Source organism: Caretta caretta, chromosome 6 (assembly GCF_965140235.1).
Source record: "Caretta caretta isolate rCarCar2 chromosome 6, rCarCar1.hap1, whole genome shotgun sequence".
Taxonomy (NCBI): Eukaryota; Metazoa; Chordata; order Testudines; family Cheloniidae; genus Caretta; species Caretta caretta.
Genome location: NC_134211.1, coordinates 75,974,696 through 75,992,679, shown reverse-complemented (window position 1 = coordinate 75,992,679; position 17,984 = coordinate 75,974,696). Strand labels below are relative to the sequence as shown.

The following is a 17,984-nucleotide window of genomic DNA, read 5'->3' as shown; positions in this document are numbered from 1 at the left end:
TGTCTCAAAGATTTTGCAAGAAGAAAATCGTCTTTTTGAGTAAAATTTAGGTTTTGACATGAACCCATGTAAGCCAGAGAAATTAAAAGTTCAGTCAAGACCATTTTTTCTTAACACTCACTGTCCTTGAGCCAACGTGCCTTTTCTTTCTCACTCACTGTGTCAGCCTTCACTTAGCAAGCCTTGATCCTTGAAAATCTGTGTAACCTTAATATTATTTAATCATAGCTTTTGAAAGTTAATTTCCATGAGAACTATTTAAAAAAAAATCTGTCACTGAAGATTATAAAAATCCTTTTATTTGCCTGAGAGAACAGTTCTCAGCTTTGAACGAATTCCATAGGTGAATAATGTATTTTGACAGTTTGTTTATTAAAAATGCATTATGCAGCCAAAAGTTAAATTGTGTTTATAATATTTTTAATGACGGTGACTTACACAATATCAGTCCATTCTATCAATACATATTTATGATTTGTACTGTGTAAATTTTAAAATGTCTTTTTAACATATTTCCTGGTATGCACATAAATATCGCATGGCTTATTTTTATTTCTCAGAATGCCTAAAGTATTTAAATCATATTGTAAGTTTGATTAAATGTGGCCAACAAAAATGCTAAATTTTGACTGATGCCTTAAGAGCCTTATCACACAGCTAAAAGGCTGCTAGTGTAAACAAAAGCTCATTAAAATGTAATAGTATTCAACAGAGGCGTGACTACAGGGACACTGGGGGCTGCTATTAGTCTCCATCCACCTTCCTTCCCTGGATAGCCCTGACATTCCACATTCCCATAGTATATTGCATCAGTGTCCAATATTCATTGGAGATTTCTGCACCCTTATCAGTCCAAAGGAATTTTCATTTCTGAGTTATAACCTCCTTGAAAATGGGGACACTAATAAAATTTCTAGTAGACATTAAAAGAAAATCCTGGTCCTGTTGTAGTCAATGGGTGTTTTTCCATTGACTTCATTATAGGTCAAATTTCACCCGACTGCATAAAATAGATTTGGTAATTTTACTTGAAGCAGGACAAACCTTGAGACATAATGCATTGTTAAATTGCCCACTGAAGTCAATGGCAAAGCTTCCATTGACTTCCAACATTGCTTGATCACTCCCAAATGACTGCCTGTTTCCTAAATGATCTTTCTTCATCAGCTTGCCTTTGCTTTAATGCACCTATTAAGTTAGTGTGTTCTGTGTCTTGAGCTGTGTTTGCAAACCAAACATATTTTGTTTATTGTAAAGTTATTGTAAAGTAAAATATTTTATTTTTATAAGATGAGAATATTTATTATGTAATTTAAGATAGCCAGGACCTGGAATAGGTGTAGCCTTGTGAGGGTTGGACTAGTGATAGATTTATAACATGAACACATATCATCCTCCGGTTATTTGACTTTGCCTAACATGAGAACAACTCCAATAGCCGCCTTTTTTTTTTAAAACCAGACTTCAGTAGAGCCAAAAAATATAAATCTATATGACACCTCGAAGGTAACTTCTATTTGAATTATGGGCTGCCTTGTGATTGGTTCAGCAAATGGACTAGAGGATTACAAAAAGTTTAAGAAAAATATAGTCACTTTCAACCATGTCCAAAGTTTGAAAGTTCCCCTTTTTATATAAAGGTACCGTAACTTAATTTTAAAAAATATTCATGTTTGTTTATATTCAAAAGTAAATCAATCCTTGTGCAATGGAAATTAAATCCCTGCCAAGACATGCAAGGCCATATCTCAGCAGGTGTAAATAGGGCTACCTGTAGGAAAGTCAAGTGGAGCTATGCCAGTTTATACCAACTGAGAATCTGGCCTGCAGTTGTTGGTCTATCAGAATACTCTCGGCCCACACCAAAATTCCTTCCAATAATAAGAATACAAGAGATGTAAGTTTTAGGCATCACTGCACAGGAGATAGATAGATAGATATTAATCCAATGCTTTTAAAGAACTATGTTAAAATTGTCTTAAAAACCTTTTATTTATTATAATTTACTTTTATAGTAAATAAGTTATGAAGTCCAATTGGCCTTGCTGTCATTCTAATTGTCCACAGTCAGACACATGCATAAATGCACATGTACATTAGCTATAAACATACATACACTCACATTTCACTAGGAGAGCTTCTCAGAATGAGAAATTATTTACATTACTATCTGGGGATACATGTAGCATACAGCCCACCTACGACAAATAAACTAAGACTAAATAAATAAATAAAGTGAAAGTTATTAAAAACAATTACAAGCTGTTTTACATTTCTGCTCAGTATTGAGCTGTGTGTTGAAAATGCATTTTTCATAAAACCACATGCAAGGCTTTTTGATGGTGAAAGACACAACTACCAATGCTCACATGTCTGGGCATATCCTTAGAAGCTAGCATGGACCCCACACAGACATTCCAGAATAAAAGGCAATTACTAGAGAACAGTTTGTCTTTAAGTGAATGTGTGATATTCCACTCAACCACTTTGATAAATAAATAAGTCTTTTTCCTTTCTAGGACAAAAGTGGTTCTGCAGAAGGGCAAGTTAAAGCCTGATTCACATTTTGCTGATTTTTATGTGATTTCTTGAGTTAAAATGAGGATTTGTGCATGTAAAATTTCAATAAAAGATCATAAACGATTTTTAGGAAATAGAAGAAACCATCTGGCTTACTATGCTTTCTGCTCCCCCCACTACTCCCAGAATTCCACCTTTCTAGTTTTTCACCATACCCCTGTGAAATCCCTCCTTCTTAGGAGCAAAGCTCAAAGTCTCAGGGATTGTTGACATGCAAAGAAAGCTGCATTGGTTTAACTAAAGGTTTATTTTATAATCAATTTAGTTAAAACAGTGCAAAAGGCTGTGTGGACACTCTCAAATCAATATAAATCTGGCTTATTTATCTTACATTAATTAGAAATCAGTTTAAGCTAAACCACTTAAGTCACTCTCAAACTGAAATAAGCCCTGGTCTACACTAGGACCTTAGGTCGAATTTAGTAGCTTTAAATCGATGTAAACCTGCACCTGTCCACAGATGAAGCCCTTTATTTCGACTTAACGGGCTCTTAAAATCGATTTCCTTACTCTACCTCTGACAAGTGGATTAGCGCTTAAATCGGCCTTGCCGGGTCGAATTTGGGGTACTGTGGACACAATTCAACGGTATTGGGCTCCGGGAACTATCCCAGAGTGCTCCATTGTGACTGCTCTGGACAGCACTCTCAACTCAGATGCACGATTGTTTGCTGTTGCTCTGACACAGGGAGGGGCGACTGACGACACGGCTTACAGGGTTGGCTTACAGGGAGCTAAAATCAACAAAGGGGGTGGCTTTACATCAAGGAGTATTTCAGGCAGGACTTCACGGAGGGTTCCAATAAGAAATGGTGCACCTAAGTTATTGTTCTTATTGGAACAAGGAGGTTAGTCTGGCCTCTGATTGATACATGGCTAGATTTACCTCGCTGCACCTTCTCTATGAGTGACTGCAGTGTGACCTAGAGGAATGAGTCCCCTAGACGGGGGGCAAAGGAGGGGGGGTTGCAAATGAGTACAAAACAAATCTGGTCTATTTCTTGTTTTCATCCACTCCATCTATCTTTTACATCTTTGGCTGGCAGCAGAGGGTGCAGAAGGACTGCATGCCATCCACATCTCATGGCTGCTCGGCAGAAGATGGTACAATAGGACTGCTAGCAATCCGTATCACCTGCCTACTCACCATAAGATGGTTCAATAGGACTGACTGCAGGACTAAAGAGAATGACTTGATCAAGTCACTCCAAATTTAGTCCCTGCGCCCATGTCTGCCCAAACGCTCCTGGCCGACCTCACACAGGCGACCAGGAGCACCTCGGACATGACGATGACGGCTACCAGTCCTATTGCACCGTCTGCTGCCACAAGGCAATGGGTTGCTGCTGCTGTGTAGCAATGCAGTACCGCGTCTGCCAGCACCCAGGAGACATACGGTGACAGTGAGCTGAGCGGGCTCCATGCTTGCCGTGGTATGGCGTCTGCACAGGTAACTCAGGAAAAAAGGCTCGAAACAATTGTCTGCCCTTGCTTTCACGGAGGGAGGGAGGGAACGGGGGCCTGATGATATGTACCCAGAATCACCCGCGACAATGTTTTAGCCCCATCAGGCATTGGGATCTCAACCCAGAATTCCAATGGGCAGCGGAGACTGCGGGAACTGTGGGATAGCTACCCACAGTGCAACGCTCTGGAAGTCGACTCTGGCCTCGGTACTGTGGAAGCACTCCGCCGAGTTAATGCACTTAGAGCATTTTCTGTGGGGCCACACACACTCGAATGTATAAAACCGATTTCTAAAAAACCGACTTCTATAAATTCGACCTAATTTTGTAGTATTGACATGCCCTAAGAGTGTATACAGAGGGTTTTACACTAGGCTAACTATCTGTTTAAAAACTGATTTAAGATAAACTAATTCATCTGTAAATCTCCCCACTGTATTTTCCACCGAAAGCATCCGATGAAGTGAGCTGTAGCTCACTAAAGCTTATGCTCAAATAAATTGGTTAGTCTCTAAGGTGCCACAAGTACTCCTTTTCTTTTTGCGAATACAGACTAACACGACTGCTACTCTGAAACCTAATTCATCTGTGTGTTCAAAAGGCCTCAATGAGGCCCACTCTCTGATAGCATATTTAATATGTTTATTACCTTCATATGAAATAGTCTTGCCACTGAGTTTTCTTCTATGTGGAGCTATTCAAAATGTTTGTAACAAAAACCCAAACTAGCTAATACTCAGCTGTTTTTTCTGTTTCCTTTCAAGTTTGAAAAGTCAGCCAATATTTGTTTAAAAAAAAAATTGAGCTTCATAAAAACAGGCAAAACTAGTTTCATGTTGAGTTTTGGGGTTAGCTTGCACTTGGGATTTACAGGGTGTGAACTACTGTGAAACAAAACTGAAGAGAAGATTCACAGGAGTACCTGTTAACCAAAACTGGAGGTTTACACAGTTCTACTGGGCAAAAGCAAAGTCTGTAGGATTCTGCGCCTAGCTCCTTAAGAGCTGATTTCTTCTTTGTTGCCCTGAGCTGCACCTTCTCAAAAAATTAATATCCTTCCTGTGGTATAGTGACCTGTATTGCATACAGTATTCCTGATGGAGTCCTATACAGTGACTGTAAAACCATCTTTTGCTTTGTATTCTGAAGATTTTTCTCAGAATTGCCAGGTTGGTCTCACTTCCTGTGGCATGCAGAGCAAGCTCTCTGTCATTTGAACTAGTTCTCCTGTGTAAACCGAAGTTGTCAGCATTGGCCCTGCAAGGAAGGTTAGTCTCCAATGTATTAAATGTTGTTATTAATCTATAAATAAGTTTTTAGCCTGACTCTCTAATTTGCAGTGTTGCGTTTCAGTCTCCACAGTGTCACATGTACAACTTCGGAAGGAGTCAAATTAAAAAGGGTGGTTCTTGCTCCTTGCTTGCACTTCCATGCCCCATCCTCTACATAAAAAAGGTTAAACGTCTTTTCATATTAAGGCAACTGTAATTAACCACTGGCATTGTTTGAGATTTGCCAGCTCTGTGTGTTAATGAAAGAGAAATTAGCTCTTAGCAGCAGGGGCTCCTCATAGTCAGTGGCAAATGCTTACTGTGCCAACAAGTTAATTTTAGTTTTAAGTGCTCCACTTAAGTCATTTTTTAATACAGTATGGCTTGTATCTGATCATACATATGCTATCTCTGATACACAGTCATAATATACAGGATTATACCAATATTATGAAAAGATATAGCATGGGCAGAACTAGTTAGCGAATAAAGGTCTAATACAGGATTAAGGGAATAATTTCACTGATTAACTAAAGCCAGGAACCTGCAATTGACTCACTGGACACCCTTAAAAATAAAGTTTTTCATCAGAATTCGCATTTCTGAACCTGTTGCTAGTTGCAGCCAATATAATGAAAAGTGTCATTTGTGGCACTAACAACGAGGAGTCCTTGTGGCACCTTAGAGACTAACAAATGTATTTGGGCACAAGCTTTTGTGGACTTGTTGCAGGGTTTGGAACCAGATGGGTTTGGAACCAAACCCTGCAACAAACCCCAGTGCCAATTCTGTCTGCATATCTATTCAAGGGACACCATCATAGGACCTAACCACATCAGCCACACCATCAGGGGCTCATTCACCTGCACATCTACCAATGTGATATATGCCATCATGTACCAGCAATGCCTCTCTGCCATGTACATTGGCCAAACTGGAGAGTGTCTATGCAAAAGAATAAATGGACACAAATCTGACATCAACATTCAAAAAACAGTAGGAGAACACTTCAGTCTCCCTGGACACTCAATAACAGACTTAAAAGTGGCAATTCTTCAACAAAAAAACTTCAGAAACAGACTTCAACAAGAAACTGCAGAACTGGAATTAATTTGAAAACTGGACACCATCAAATTAGGCCTGAATAAAGACTGGGAGTGGATGGGTCACTACAAAAACTAATTTTCCCCTGCTGATACTCGCACCTTCTTGTCAACTGTTTGAAATGGGCCACCTTGATTACATTGGCCTCATTAGCACTACAAAAGTTATTTCCACCCCTTCTTGTCAACTGTTGAGAATAGCCCACTTCCACCCTAACTGAATTGGCTCATTAGCACTGATCCCCCCCCCACTTGGTAAGGCAACTCCCATCTTTTCATATGCTGTGTATTTATACCTCCTTACTGTATTTTCTACTCCATGCATCTGATGAAGTGGGTTTTAGCCCACAAAAGCTTATGCCCAAATAAATTTGTTAGTCTCTAAGGTGCCACAAGGACTCCTCGTTGTTTTTGCTGATACAGACTAAGACGACTACCCCTCTGAAATTTGTGGCACTGACAGTTCAGTAGAAGCTGCTTTACAATCCCTTTTGAGTGGGCTTGGAAGTATCTATTTTAATGAATAATTGTAATTTCAAATACAAATTACAGTTTATATGCAGTGACAAGTGCCTTTTACCACATGAGTTTTCAGATAGTTGTGCAGATTGAAACAAGTCAAGTTTCCTTAAGCACTAGGGAAGAGCAGCTGCTCATTAGCACTGGGTTTTTTTACCTGGCAAACGTTCTAGTAATGAACAAGTACCACGTGTATGTATGTTTCATAGCCTCTGACTTGCATAAAACAGTCCATTAAAAATGCACAATGCATTCTCTTTATGGGTGTATGTGTTTTTGGTCTGGTTTGTTTTTAAAATCTTTCAGGTAGAATACTTACTGCCTGCCCAGTTACATATTCCTTTGAAGTGATTGGTTTGAACACACTTCTCTGTAAAAATATTAGGGCCAGATTGTGGCAGTGAATCAATGCCTTACATTGGAGACAGCATGAAGCTTCACTACCCTAATGGGAGCACCAGGCAGCAGTATCTCTCAACACACTCACCAATTTGCTCCCCCCTGTGGCTGGGCCAGCTGTGTTTGTTGATACAGTGAGGAACAGCAGGCTGTTGCCCTGCATGCGCCTCACAGGGCACTAGCCAAAAGCAAGGCTTATGTTCCAGAGAGCACAGGGACGGCAAATGTTGCTGGCCATCTATAGAGTGCAACTGCTAGGAGAAGGGTGCTGTGTTCTTCCACTCCAGCCACAATCTGACCTATAATACATTTCTAAAGAAACTTCATTTTCTGTCTATTTTAGTATGGCTAAATCTGTAACAGTAATAACGTCTTGCATTTCCATCTGAAAAATCACAGAGCTTTCCAAACTAATATGCAAACTATGTACGAAGAATGCTTCCTCTGCAACTGAAATGCACCCGCCTCTGGGGTGGAAGGTAGCAGCCATAAAACGGTGCTTAACAACACTACACAACAGTTTTGGAAAGTAGCACACAATACCTAATTGAAAATGCAGGGGGAATCTACAGAGTTACTTCCTTTTATGTTTGTTCCATTGCATGAGCACATCAAATAGTTTTCCTCAGTTCAGTGTTGGAAAGAAACCACCCTAATGAAGCCAGTCTGGCACTACCCAGTGTTTTGAGAGCTTCTATTGTCTGCTAAGTGGACTTTTCAGTTATTGTGCATCCCCCGACACACTTTTATTATAATTAAACATCAACAAAAATTGGCTACCATATTGGTGTGAGTCCTGAGCACAGTTCTGTGTATAAACCATTAAATTATATTCTATTGAACGTTTTCTTGTACATACAGTATCTAATAGCTCATCCTCCACTGTCGTTTTTGGCAAGTTCACTGTAGCATATAATAAATCACAGAAAGAAAAAGCTTTTTGGCCTAACATTGTACAGACTGCTGTAATGTAAGACTACAGAAAGTGGTTCTGTTTTTAGACATCCTTTTACTAACCCAACATTCATAATTTATGATTTCACTGTAAAATTCCTGCAACACTACACCAAAAGTAGTGCTGCCCTTTAATTAAGTGCTCTCAGTAGGAAAAACGTGAAACTGATGTGCAAAACATATCGCTGTACACAATGATTGATAGTGATTACTTCTTTATGAACCCAGCCTCAAGGTCTGAACTTCCTGATGGGTAAAATAGTCCATGGGGCTACTTCCTGAGAGTGCCTAGTGGGGATCAGTCAATGTTAGTAATATCTGAGGAATTCCTGAGGCACGTTTTAGAGACATTGCAGTAGAAACTTTCTATGGACTGTGCTTTGCCTTTAACAGTTACTTACTCATTGTAGAGATTATATTTTCAATCATTGTTGATCTTTACTGTACTGAAATTCACATCATCTGAGGTTTTATGTAAACCCATGTATTTTTAATGCTTAAATGTCCAGATCTGAAATAAATGGAGAGCAAGGGAAGAGAGGCTTCTGTATGTCTCACACAGTTATTAAATGTTATTACAAAGGCACTTAGGGGTCCGTTCTTATGGCTGGTTAGTTATATGTTCACGATGGTAAAAGTGTGAACTAAACAAATATTTCAGTTTGCTGTAAGACTCTAAATAGCATTTTTATTCATGGAATCAGATATTACTTAAATGTAAAACAATTCTACCCTGATTAAATGAAAATCTTGAAAATTAAATGTAGGTAAACTCCAATTTTAGAATAAAATCAACAATGCATGTGAATTACTCATTCCTGGCCTGGGACTGTGGACTCTTTTTTTCTTCTGTATATGTGATTTTATGTTATATTCTTCTCATTATGTAATAGATTTGGTCCTGGATTAGTCATCTATTGGTATGGATTTATTGAGGAGTTGGACTGCCATCGTGAACGTGGTATCCTGCTAAAAGACTGCTTTCCTACTGATATTGTAACTCTGCGACACAGCATGGCTCAACACTGATGTTGGAAGAGAAATTGGGAGGAAGAGGTGAATCCGGAAGCAATTTTACTTTCCTGCACTGTAAACTACTGGCAACATCTGCCCTGAACTTCAGCTGAACTCCTGCTGCCTGTGATCACACGACTACCTCTTTAGACAAACATATCAAGAGTTTCTGTTTTGCCTCAGCCCTCTGCTGTTGTGAGCAGCCAAAAACTACAGACACAACCCACTCATTATCAGCAGTTCTGTCTCTGTCAAACAGTTAGTTTATAGATAGTCATAATCTTTCTTCCTTCCGGATGGCTTCTCCTTACATACTAAACAAAAGAAAAAATGTGGAGGCTGAAAGGTGTGACTTTCAATTCTCCTCCCTGTGTTATGGAGTCATCTTAAAGAAAGTGCTTTCTGTTTTCTCTCACATAACTTCGTTAAATATTAAAGATCTGGCTCAAACACACACACAAGCCAGGAAATTTGGTTAAGGCTGAAACTCCCTACTTAACACTCACATTGTGTCACTTGGTGCAATTCATATGGTAAAAGAGGATCACATCATCTTTAATGCCTTGTTTGCACTCTGAATTTCCTGGCTTTTGTAGCATTAAGCCAGACAGCTACTATTATTCTAATATAATGATTGGTGCATGAATTTCCTCATTTGTAAATGTTTGCTTAAAAACAAAAGAATCTGACATTCAATTTTTTAAAAATATTTTTCCTTAAAAAGAGTCAGCATTTATCTTGTGTGTGTGTGTATATATATATATATATATATTTGGGAAAATGTGTGGTGCATACTAATGTGTACCTTAAAAAGTATTAAAAATAATTGTTAAAGCACATTGACCTCTTTCAGCATTTTTGGCATATCCTAGAAATCTCTACTGATGGATCTTTTCCTTGGTTGATTTTAAGCAAATAATTTGAGTAGATCTGCGTAGGCCTCATGATGTGCAGTTTTCCGGCACGTGAAATCCAAGAAGACCGTGTATGAAACTTTGTACCTGGTTGATGTATTCTGAGAGTATCAGCCTGGTGTGCAAGGAGAGAACCAAAAGGTAAACACTGCTTCCTACTGGATTTGTTGGATGGAGAATTCATCTAAATAAGCACACCATCTCCTGAGTGCTATTGTTTCCTATTCTCTTCTTCCTGATGGAACTGCCAAGGCTGGAAGTGTCTAGAGATGGCGGTGGGCTTCCACCATTATAGAAATTGTGAGGGCTCCTTTCTCGTCTTCTTTTTACACTCATCACCACAGAAAAGAGGGGTCGTGTTCAGCCTAACTTCTGCTCTCACAGCTAAGAGATGGTCAGACAAGACATCTCTTTGGGCTGGTAGCCTTTTTAAGACCCTTTCCTTCCTAACAGTCAGCCAGGGAAAAAATTAATTTTTGAGGAAGCTGATAGAAACACCACAAATGCTGAACATCTCTTCTCTAACCAATCACAAGAGCCAAACAAAGCTATAGACTCCATTTTGGGAAGGGGATTTGATAAGAAGTCTCATAAAACTACCACTCCCAAAGGGAAATTCCTCTCAGAATAGGAAGTTGAGTTGCATACTCAGCTTCTCTTGAGTAACAGAAGCTCTCAGAATCTCAACAGAGAAGCTGTTTGGGGTCTGTAATATTTTGAAATTGTGCACAAATTTTCAATCCAAAGTAAGAGATGCAAAGAAAGTGTATGAAACCACTTTTTTAACTTTAAAACAACTACACAGCTTATTTTAAAACAAACTTTCAAATCTCACTTTTATACTGAACTTTGTGCCAAGTTTTAGCATGAATTTTGTTTATACGGCCAATTTAGAAATCCCTTCTTTTTTTTTTTTCCCTCTAGGAAAAAATAGCTTTAATAGTATTGATACATCCTTTGCTGTACAGGCAAGAGTACACTAGCGTTGCCACAATACCATGAGTTACCTACATGACAAAGATTATCTTACTGTTTCTGAATGTTACTTTAGAAATACCAATTTTCAATTAATCCTTTTTTTTTTTTCCAAACACTTGTAACTCATTTATGTTTCAACTATTACACTTACTTTATTTTTACCTGATAGGCTTTATGAGTCTGCACATAAAGATAGGCAGAAGCAATCTGCAGAGTGTACCTCTCTAAGGCTACACAGAAGCAACATTTAGGGTGCAACTGCCCCTGGGACATACAACTCTGGTTTAGGTTAGTAGCATGTGTAAAATCAAGAATAGAAAAAAAGAAAGTAATAATCAACCATTGTTCCATTAGAAACTCAAAGCAATAACTGCCTACATGAAGCAGGTTTTAAGGACAAAACTGAATCTATTTTAGCTAATGTCTGTGCATTGTGTTGTATGAAATCATTTCAAACAGTCTTTACAAGATGCCCTGTACTACTTTTTCTTTTTGAATAAATTACATTTATCTACACAGATGTTGAAAGTTCTGTTCAGCCCTCATTGAATCTTTAATTTGTTTAATATAAAAACAAATATAACAATGTTGAGGGTGCACAAATAAAAATAAGGTTATGCTTGTACAGTATTTGTTTGTTTTTCCCCTACCTGATGCTGCAGTATAACAGCTTGAAAGGCAATAGTGGAGTCCTTAATCAGAGCTTTGACCGTTCCTTTATATATTGACCCTCTTAAAATCTGTGTATTCAAATGCTGATGAAATAAGCCATAAAAACGTATGTGCTCTGCTAATTCCAATTGCATGTGCTGTCCTAGCAAGCCTTGCTATCACAAACCTTATTATACTGTGTGCCACCATTTTAAATGGTAAGTACAAAACATTAAAAAAATAAAACCGCATTGTTATTCCTACTTTTATGTTGTAAATGTTCTCTGTTTGTATTTTCTCAGTTTATCAGATGTAAATATCAATTCTAAGAATAAAAAGGAGAAACTACTGCTTTTTTTACAATGCTATCGTCATTAGAACCTTAGCACCGCAGCCAAATCCAATTCTATGGAGTATGCTGCAGTGGTGCTAATGAATTATGCCAAGCCAGAAAACAGAAGTGTGCATAAAACTGAATGATGGTCTCACTGGCATATATAGACTTATCAAACATCTGCTCTTACAAACGCTGTAATACTGCCTGCTCCAAGCCTTAGAAATTGATACGATTGTGTGCAATGAGTTCAATATGGAAGTAAAACTTCCTGGTCCAGCAGGAATGGCACACAGGCATACAGGTCACGCTGAAAATGACAGAGTCTGGGTTAAACAGAACAAACTAATTATCTTTCCTGCATTCTCGGGATAAATAATAGTTCCTCTAAAGCCAGCTCAAAACCAAAAAGCTTGGTGTAAATAGTAAAAATCTGGGCTACATGGAAAGGCGAACTGACAGGTGCATATATTTTAAACCTGTTGATACCTTGTCACTATTTCACTTCAAGTATGTGCACAGTAAATTAATACTTTGTTTCTTGTTTTATTGTATTTACTTACTCTTGCTACTTCTTAATTCCCTTACCTTGCCCTCTGTGTACACCTCTTCGTGTAATTGATTTGCCATCTCTTCTTATTTAACAAGGCACTTCATAGTTCTTTCCATATCCTTTTTCATCCTTCCTTCTTTGTTTTCCATATTGTATAGCCAGTTCTTATTTTTGGGCCAAAAGCCTCTCATTAGTCCTTTTCCCATTTGAATACCCCTTTCTCTACTCATTACTTTTGTCTCTACAGATGGCTTCTGATGAAAGTTCTGTGGCTGAAAAACGCTATCTTTATTTCATATCCTGTGTGCATTCAGGCCAAACTACCATATAATGCAGAATGTTTCATAATTATAATTTAATTTTGGTGGAAATGACCCAGATCTCCATGTACAGCATTCCCCAGCTAGTTGAGTGCAGCGGGTGAGGTTTTACCTCCCTCTGAAGTGTCACATATAGGTCACTTCCAGGTGCTGATGATGGAGTCGATGGAACAATGGCATGATCCAGTATGGTAAATCCTATACTTATCTAATGGGTCTTAGCTATATGGAAGAAAGTTTCTGTTGAAAACTATCTTGGCTGTGAGAAAATATGTATGGTCAAAATTAAGATTTCAGTTATTAAAAATGAAAAGATATACTCAGCTTGAGGATGCTTTGCTCAGCACAGAACCAAGGACCATCCAAGGGTCAGTTACAGCGACCTGATTCTCAAGCTGCAGCTGCTTTGGCAGCCTAGAGACTGCTCTAAATAAGCAGTGTTAGCTATGGTTCCTAGAAAACCATATGCCTGCTGAGAATTGACGGAATTGAGCCCAACTCCTCTCTGCCCCTCTAACTGCCCTTTCCTCCTTTAATAAATGGTTGGCATAGGAGCTGGTTCTGCAAACTTTATGCCAGCTGAAATAACAACCGTGTTGGAGTAATTCTCAATAGGTCATCTGCAATTAGACCCTGGTCCCTTTTTAAAAAGGGGACAGTACTGGAGGAGAGACTCTGGCCCAGCAATGTCAGTAGCTAGTAAGTGTTACTCAAGGTAGGTGTTGAAGAATTGCACCATTGTTGTTTCGGAGAATAGATAACAAACATGTTTGTTACTATGAATGCTGATCAAATGTTGTGAATTACAATAGCAAGTTGCCTACAAGAATTTTAAAAAGCACTATTCCTAGTTTGTTTATCTAAACTGCAGAGTGCCACTTCCAGTGGGTTTTGCAGTCTGCTAAGAGAAACCCCTGTTACGTGAAGTTGACAAGAGAAGAAAACTAAAGAAGGCTCCTTACAGCTGGGTGATAGGAATTAAAAGTATGTCTTGCTGAAAAATGAAGTAAATGGCTAACAATGGGATCTTGGCGGCAACTTTACCATTTACAGAGGAACTGTCTATCTAGTACAATCTGTATAAAATAGACCTTGCTTAGGTTAGGGAAAGGTCACAAGTTACACAAAGTTTGGATAGTCTAAATGTGTTACTCAAAACTAACCCTCTTGTGTGTAGTAAATATTATTTGAACCTGTATTATTAAGAACATGCCAGGATTCAAAAGATTAAATAAGGAAGATGTAATTATGAGCTAAATAATAAACAGAGCAACTTTAGTTCCCCTTGTGTTTTTCACTTTCCTGCTATTGTTTCATGTATGGCTGTTATACAAAGAGCAGCTTAGGTCAGCTACTATAAATTATCATTTTAGTACAATAGTAATCCACTAAAATTATTTTAGAGCTTGATCAAAGCACTTCAAAAGGCCTCTCTAAACTTTTCCACATTATAGGAAAAACCTCACGTTGCTGGCTTAACTATTTCAGTTTATACAAAGAATTTTATCTTGATTTGGAATTGCATCGTACAGTACTCAGTTAATTGTTTTGATACTAATTATTGGGAATGCCTGAGATATACATAATTTATTTGCAGCCTATAATAAACATGAAATGTAATATCAATTTTCTTTTCTTTAATAAATTAACTGGTATAGTTCTCAGGCCACTAACCTCTTAACCGTGTCTCAATAGTTGCAGTTGATCTAAGTGAAGAGACAGGTTTAGGAAAGTGACGTGGGTTTTTTTTAATTTTTTGAGATAGTTTAGTTATGATTTTTTGTTTAAAGTACACTGAAATGCTGTTCAAATTGACTATATTAATCAATCTAGTTTTTAATAGCCTTTAAGTGAGCTCATGTGCTGCAGTTTGTTTGCATTCTATAAAATACTAGTTTCCCACTCTCTTGGACTGGCTTTACCCTAATCTGAACAATCTCATGTCATCTGCACAGATCCATGGATGTGGCATTGTGATGTCAAAACAAAATGAAATGTCAATGCAAGTGTATGGAGACAATATAACAATATTGAAACCATGTCAGTGCACATCTACAGAGACCATGTTACTCTGTCAGTGTGATTCTAGGGAGATCACTTTGAAATGTTAAAATGAAATGAAACTAAGTCAATTAAGTAGTAACAGTTGAGGTTCAAGGATTAATTGAGGGCCTAAGGTGAAGCCAATGACCATTAACCCCAGTTGGTTATTAATTCTCAGAGAAATATCCTTGGCTAAGATTATTCCCATTATAACCAGGTTTTGGGGAGGTGTGTTTATTCTTTTCTTATTGAAAAAATATTTTTGCTGTTTACCCATAAAGATGTTCCCGTACGTTTCTGTAAAGAAAGTCATTGTGGGTTGTATCTGTGCAATGCCAAATTTTCCTAGAGAATGAATTGATCCAATACATAAGCTGATTACATCTTATTTTCAGTTCATACATTCAATAGTAGTAAAAGGTTCATCTCTGTGTTCAGTCAAATGTCTGTAAACCCATCCATTTATTATTATCCCTTAATATGTAGTCTTAAATGATTTCTACCTCTGAAAACTTTTCTAATGAAACTAAGGTACATTAAGATAAGTATCTAGTATAAGATAAACTCTGATAGCATTCATGATTTGCATGACACAGTTCTCCACCGAAACGCAAATCAACTAAACTCCAATAACAGTGGACTATTGAGCGAACAGTTTGGCTGGGGGGGGGACCCCACACCACCTTACTTGTATTTAAGGACTAATGAACTCAACACCAAGTCAAGGTTACAAACATTATGCAAATGTAGACATCCAATAGATTGCTCAAATAGATTCAACAGCATGAGTTGCACTTTGCAGGCAGCTACTGCTGTGTGACATCTCATTCATGGACACAGGGACAGACTTACAGTGTACTTTATTATTATTATTTAACATGTATTTCACATTCGTGGCCAGAGTCCCCAGTCTGGATCAAAGTTGCAGATACTGTACAAAAACATGAAATTCTGGTCCCTACCCCCAATGACAGGAGACATGTGAAAGGTGGGACAAGAGGGATATGATCAAATACATACAACTGAATGTTTCTGTTAGTTGGCACATACTTTATTTATAATTATCTCTGTCTGCCCCAAAGCCACTCTTAATTGCTGTGCAGTAGAGGTGGGTCTTGAGAGGAGTGCAATAGTTTGATGGGTTCGTTCAGAGAAGGTGTTTGATGCATAAGGCGCTGTATTGAAGAGGGCATAGAGATGCTTGTGTGAGATGCTATCAAATCACCAGATGAGGGTGACATTGGCAGAGGGTAACACGATAAGAGGAAAGAGTGGATGAGTAGGGCCTTGAATATACTAGAGAAATTTACTATGCTATGTGATATTTTCTTCCACCTAATTGTATATAAAACATTTTTCATCCACACACAAAAGTGCTCCAAGCAGTTTTATGGGTAGCTAAATACCATTTGGAGTGGACAGTGCTTCAGCAGGGCTGAATACCATTTGTGCCTCAGCTGGTCAGCCACAGTTATTTTAGTACAAGTTCTTCATGCTATTGTACCACAGTGCAACAGTGGTCTTGTGAATTCTCCTACAATGCACTACTGGAACCGGTGCTGGGAACTATGGAATAGATACCTAAAGGACACTGCAGTTATAGGATAGGGTGAAATGGGGAGAACCAGTTGAGTGATTCAGCGCAGAAGGGGAAAGTCAAGTCAGGGACTGCCTTAATTTTTGTGTACCATACAGGGCTGAACAGAGTATCAGTACTAAACTAACTAAAAAAGTGCAGTGAAGTAAACTGCACTGGTGTAAATCCTGTTTTACACTGGTGTAGTGCATCTTCATTAGGGTGTTGCACCAGTAATGTAATTTTCCTCGTGTAAATGTTTCAAATGTAGGCCAAAAGCCAACATGTTCAAAGGTTGGTACCTACACTTGCTTTTACTGCAGTTTCCCCTTCTGTAAAAATGGATATAAGAATTCTTACCTATTTACTGAATGTTTGTAAATGCACTTTGAAATCTCCAGATAAACAACACTGTGGAAATGCAAAGTATTATTACCAGGAAACAAGAGTGATACAGAAATAGTCCATAACAAATGGAGATATTGGATTAACTCAGCTCTTACTTTTCTGTAATCCTCAGTCAGGTCCATTTCACGTTCTGTCCCAGCATAACTCCTTAATGAATGAGAAAATAAAAATGGGTATAATTAGTCAGTTTATTTCCATATGCACTTAACACCGTTACATTGTTAATGTTTGGCATAGTGTTGCGTACAAATGATTAAATATGTTGGCAGGAAGGAACTGGCATATACACACACATATACTGCTTCTCCATATGGGCAAACTCTGTTACTGTCAGCCTTCTTTATCAGTGACATATAACTGACAACTTGGTTTGTATAATAAATATTGAGTTGAGGAAGCTACTGGAGAACTCGTTCATCCTTCTAGCTGGAACAGTAGACAAGTTTTCTTCCTTAGGTGGACCTTTGCCCACAGGTTATAATATCGCTACTCCCTCATAGAGCAGAGTTAGGATTGATGACCCCGAAGACTTCTGTTATCAAATGAGAGATCTTGGCCCAGCCACATTGCACTGATCTGCTGGCACAACATTGGAGGATCTAGCCAATAGGGAATTTCTCTTACTTCAATCTTACTTCTTTACCCAAATGTAAAGTGTAGGCAGGGGAAGAGGGCAAGGTCTGGGCATCCTTGTGCCCCTGAAATTTCCAGTCATTGAAACTGGTTGCCAGCCCCTACACCCCCAGCTAGTAGCCGCTAGCCCTAGGAGTGGTGGAGAGAGGGAAGTAAAGAGGTCTTAAATCCACCTTTGTCTCCCACCCATCCAGTTTGCTCTGAGCTCAGTTCCATTAAGTTCTGGAACAGCCTACCAATAGGAAAAGTGGAGACAGGAAATCTAACT

At 38.4% G+C, this 17,984-nt stretch overlaps 1 protein-coding gene and 1 long non-coding RNA gene across 5 annotated transcripts in view; one reads left to right on the top strand and one right to left on the bottom strand.

The window, feature by feature from the left end:
* The window catches only part of CDIN1 (CDAN1 interacting nuclease 1), a 245,111-nt gene that overhangs the window by 166,407 nt on the left and 60,720 nt on the right, over nucleotides 1-17,984 (top strand). For 2 of the 4 annotated variants that reach the window (XM_048855821.2, XM_048855816.2), the window contains one exon: nucleotides 9,186-12,112. The exons of the other annotated variants lie outside the window; for them this stretch is intronic. In XM_048855821.2, the coding sequence (XP_048711778.1) occupies nucleotides 9,186-9,321 (136 nt within the window). In that variant the 3' untranslated portion in view covers nucleotides 9,322-12,112. Of the gene's footprint in view, nucleotides 1-9,185; nucleotides 12,113-17,984 lie in introns of those variants that run through there. 4 annotated transcript variants of the gene reach the window in all.
* Nucleotides 1-17,984, bottom strand: part of LOC125639183 (uncharacterized) — a 76,692-nt gene that overhangs the window by 9,447 nt on the left and 49,261 nt on the right. The window contains exon 5 of the long non-coding RNA XR_007357403.2: nucleotides 17,179-17,230. This is a non-coding gene — a long non-coding RNA (uncharacterized LOC125639183). The remainder of the gene's footprint in view (nucleotides 1-17,178; nucleotides 17,231-17,984) is intronic.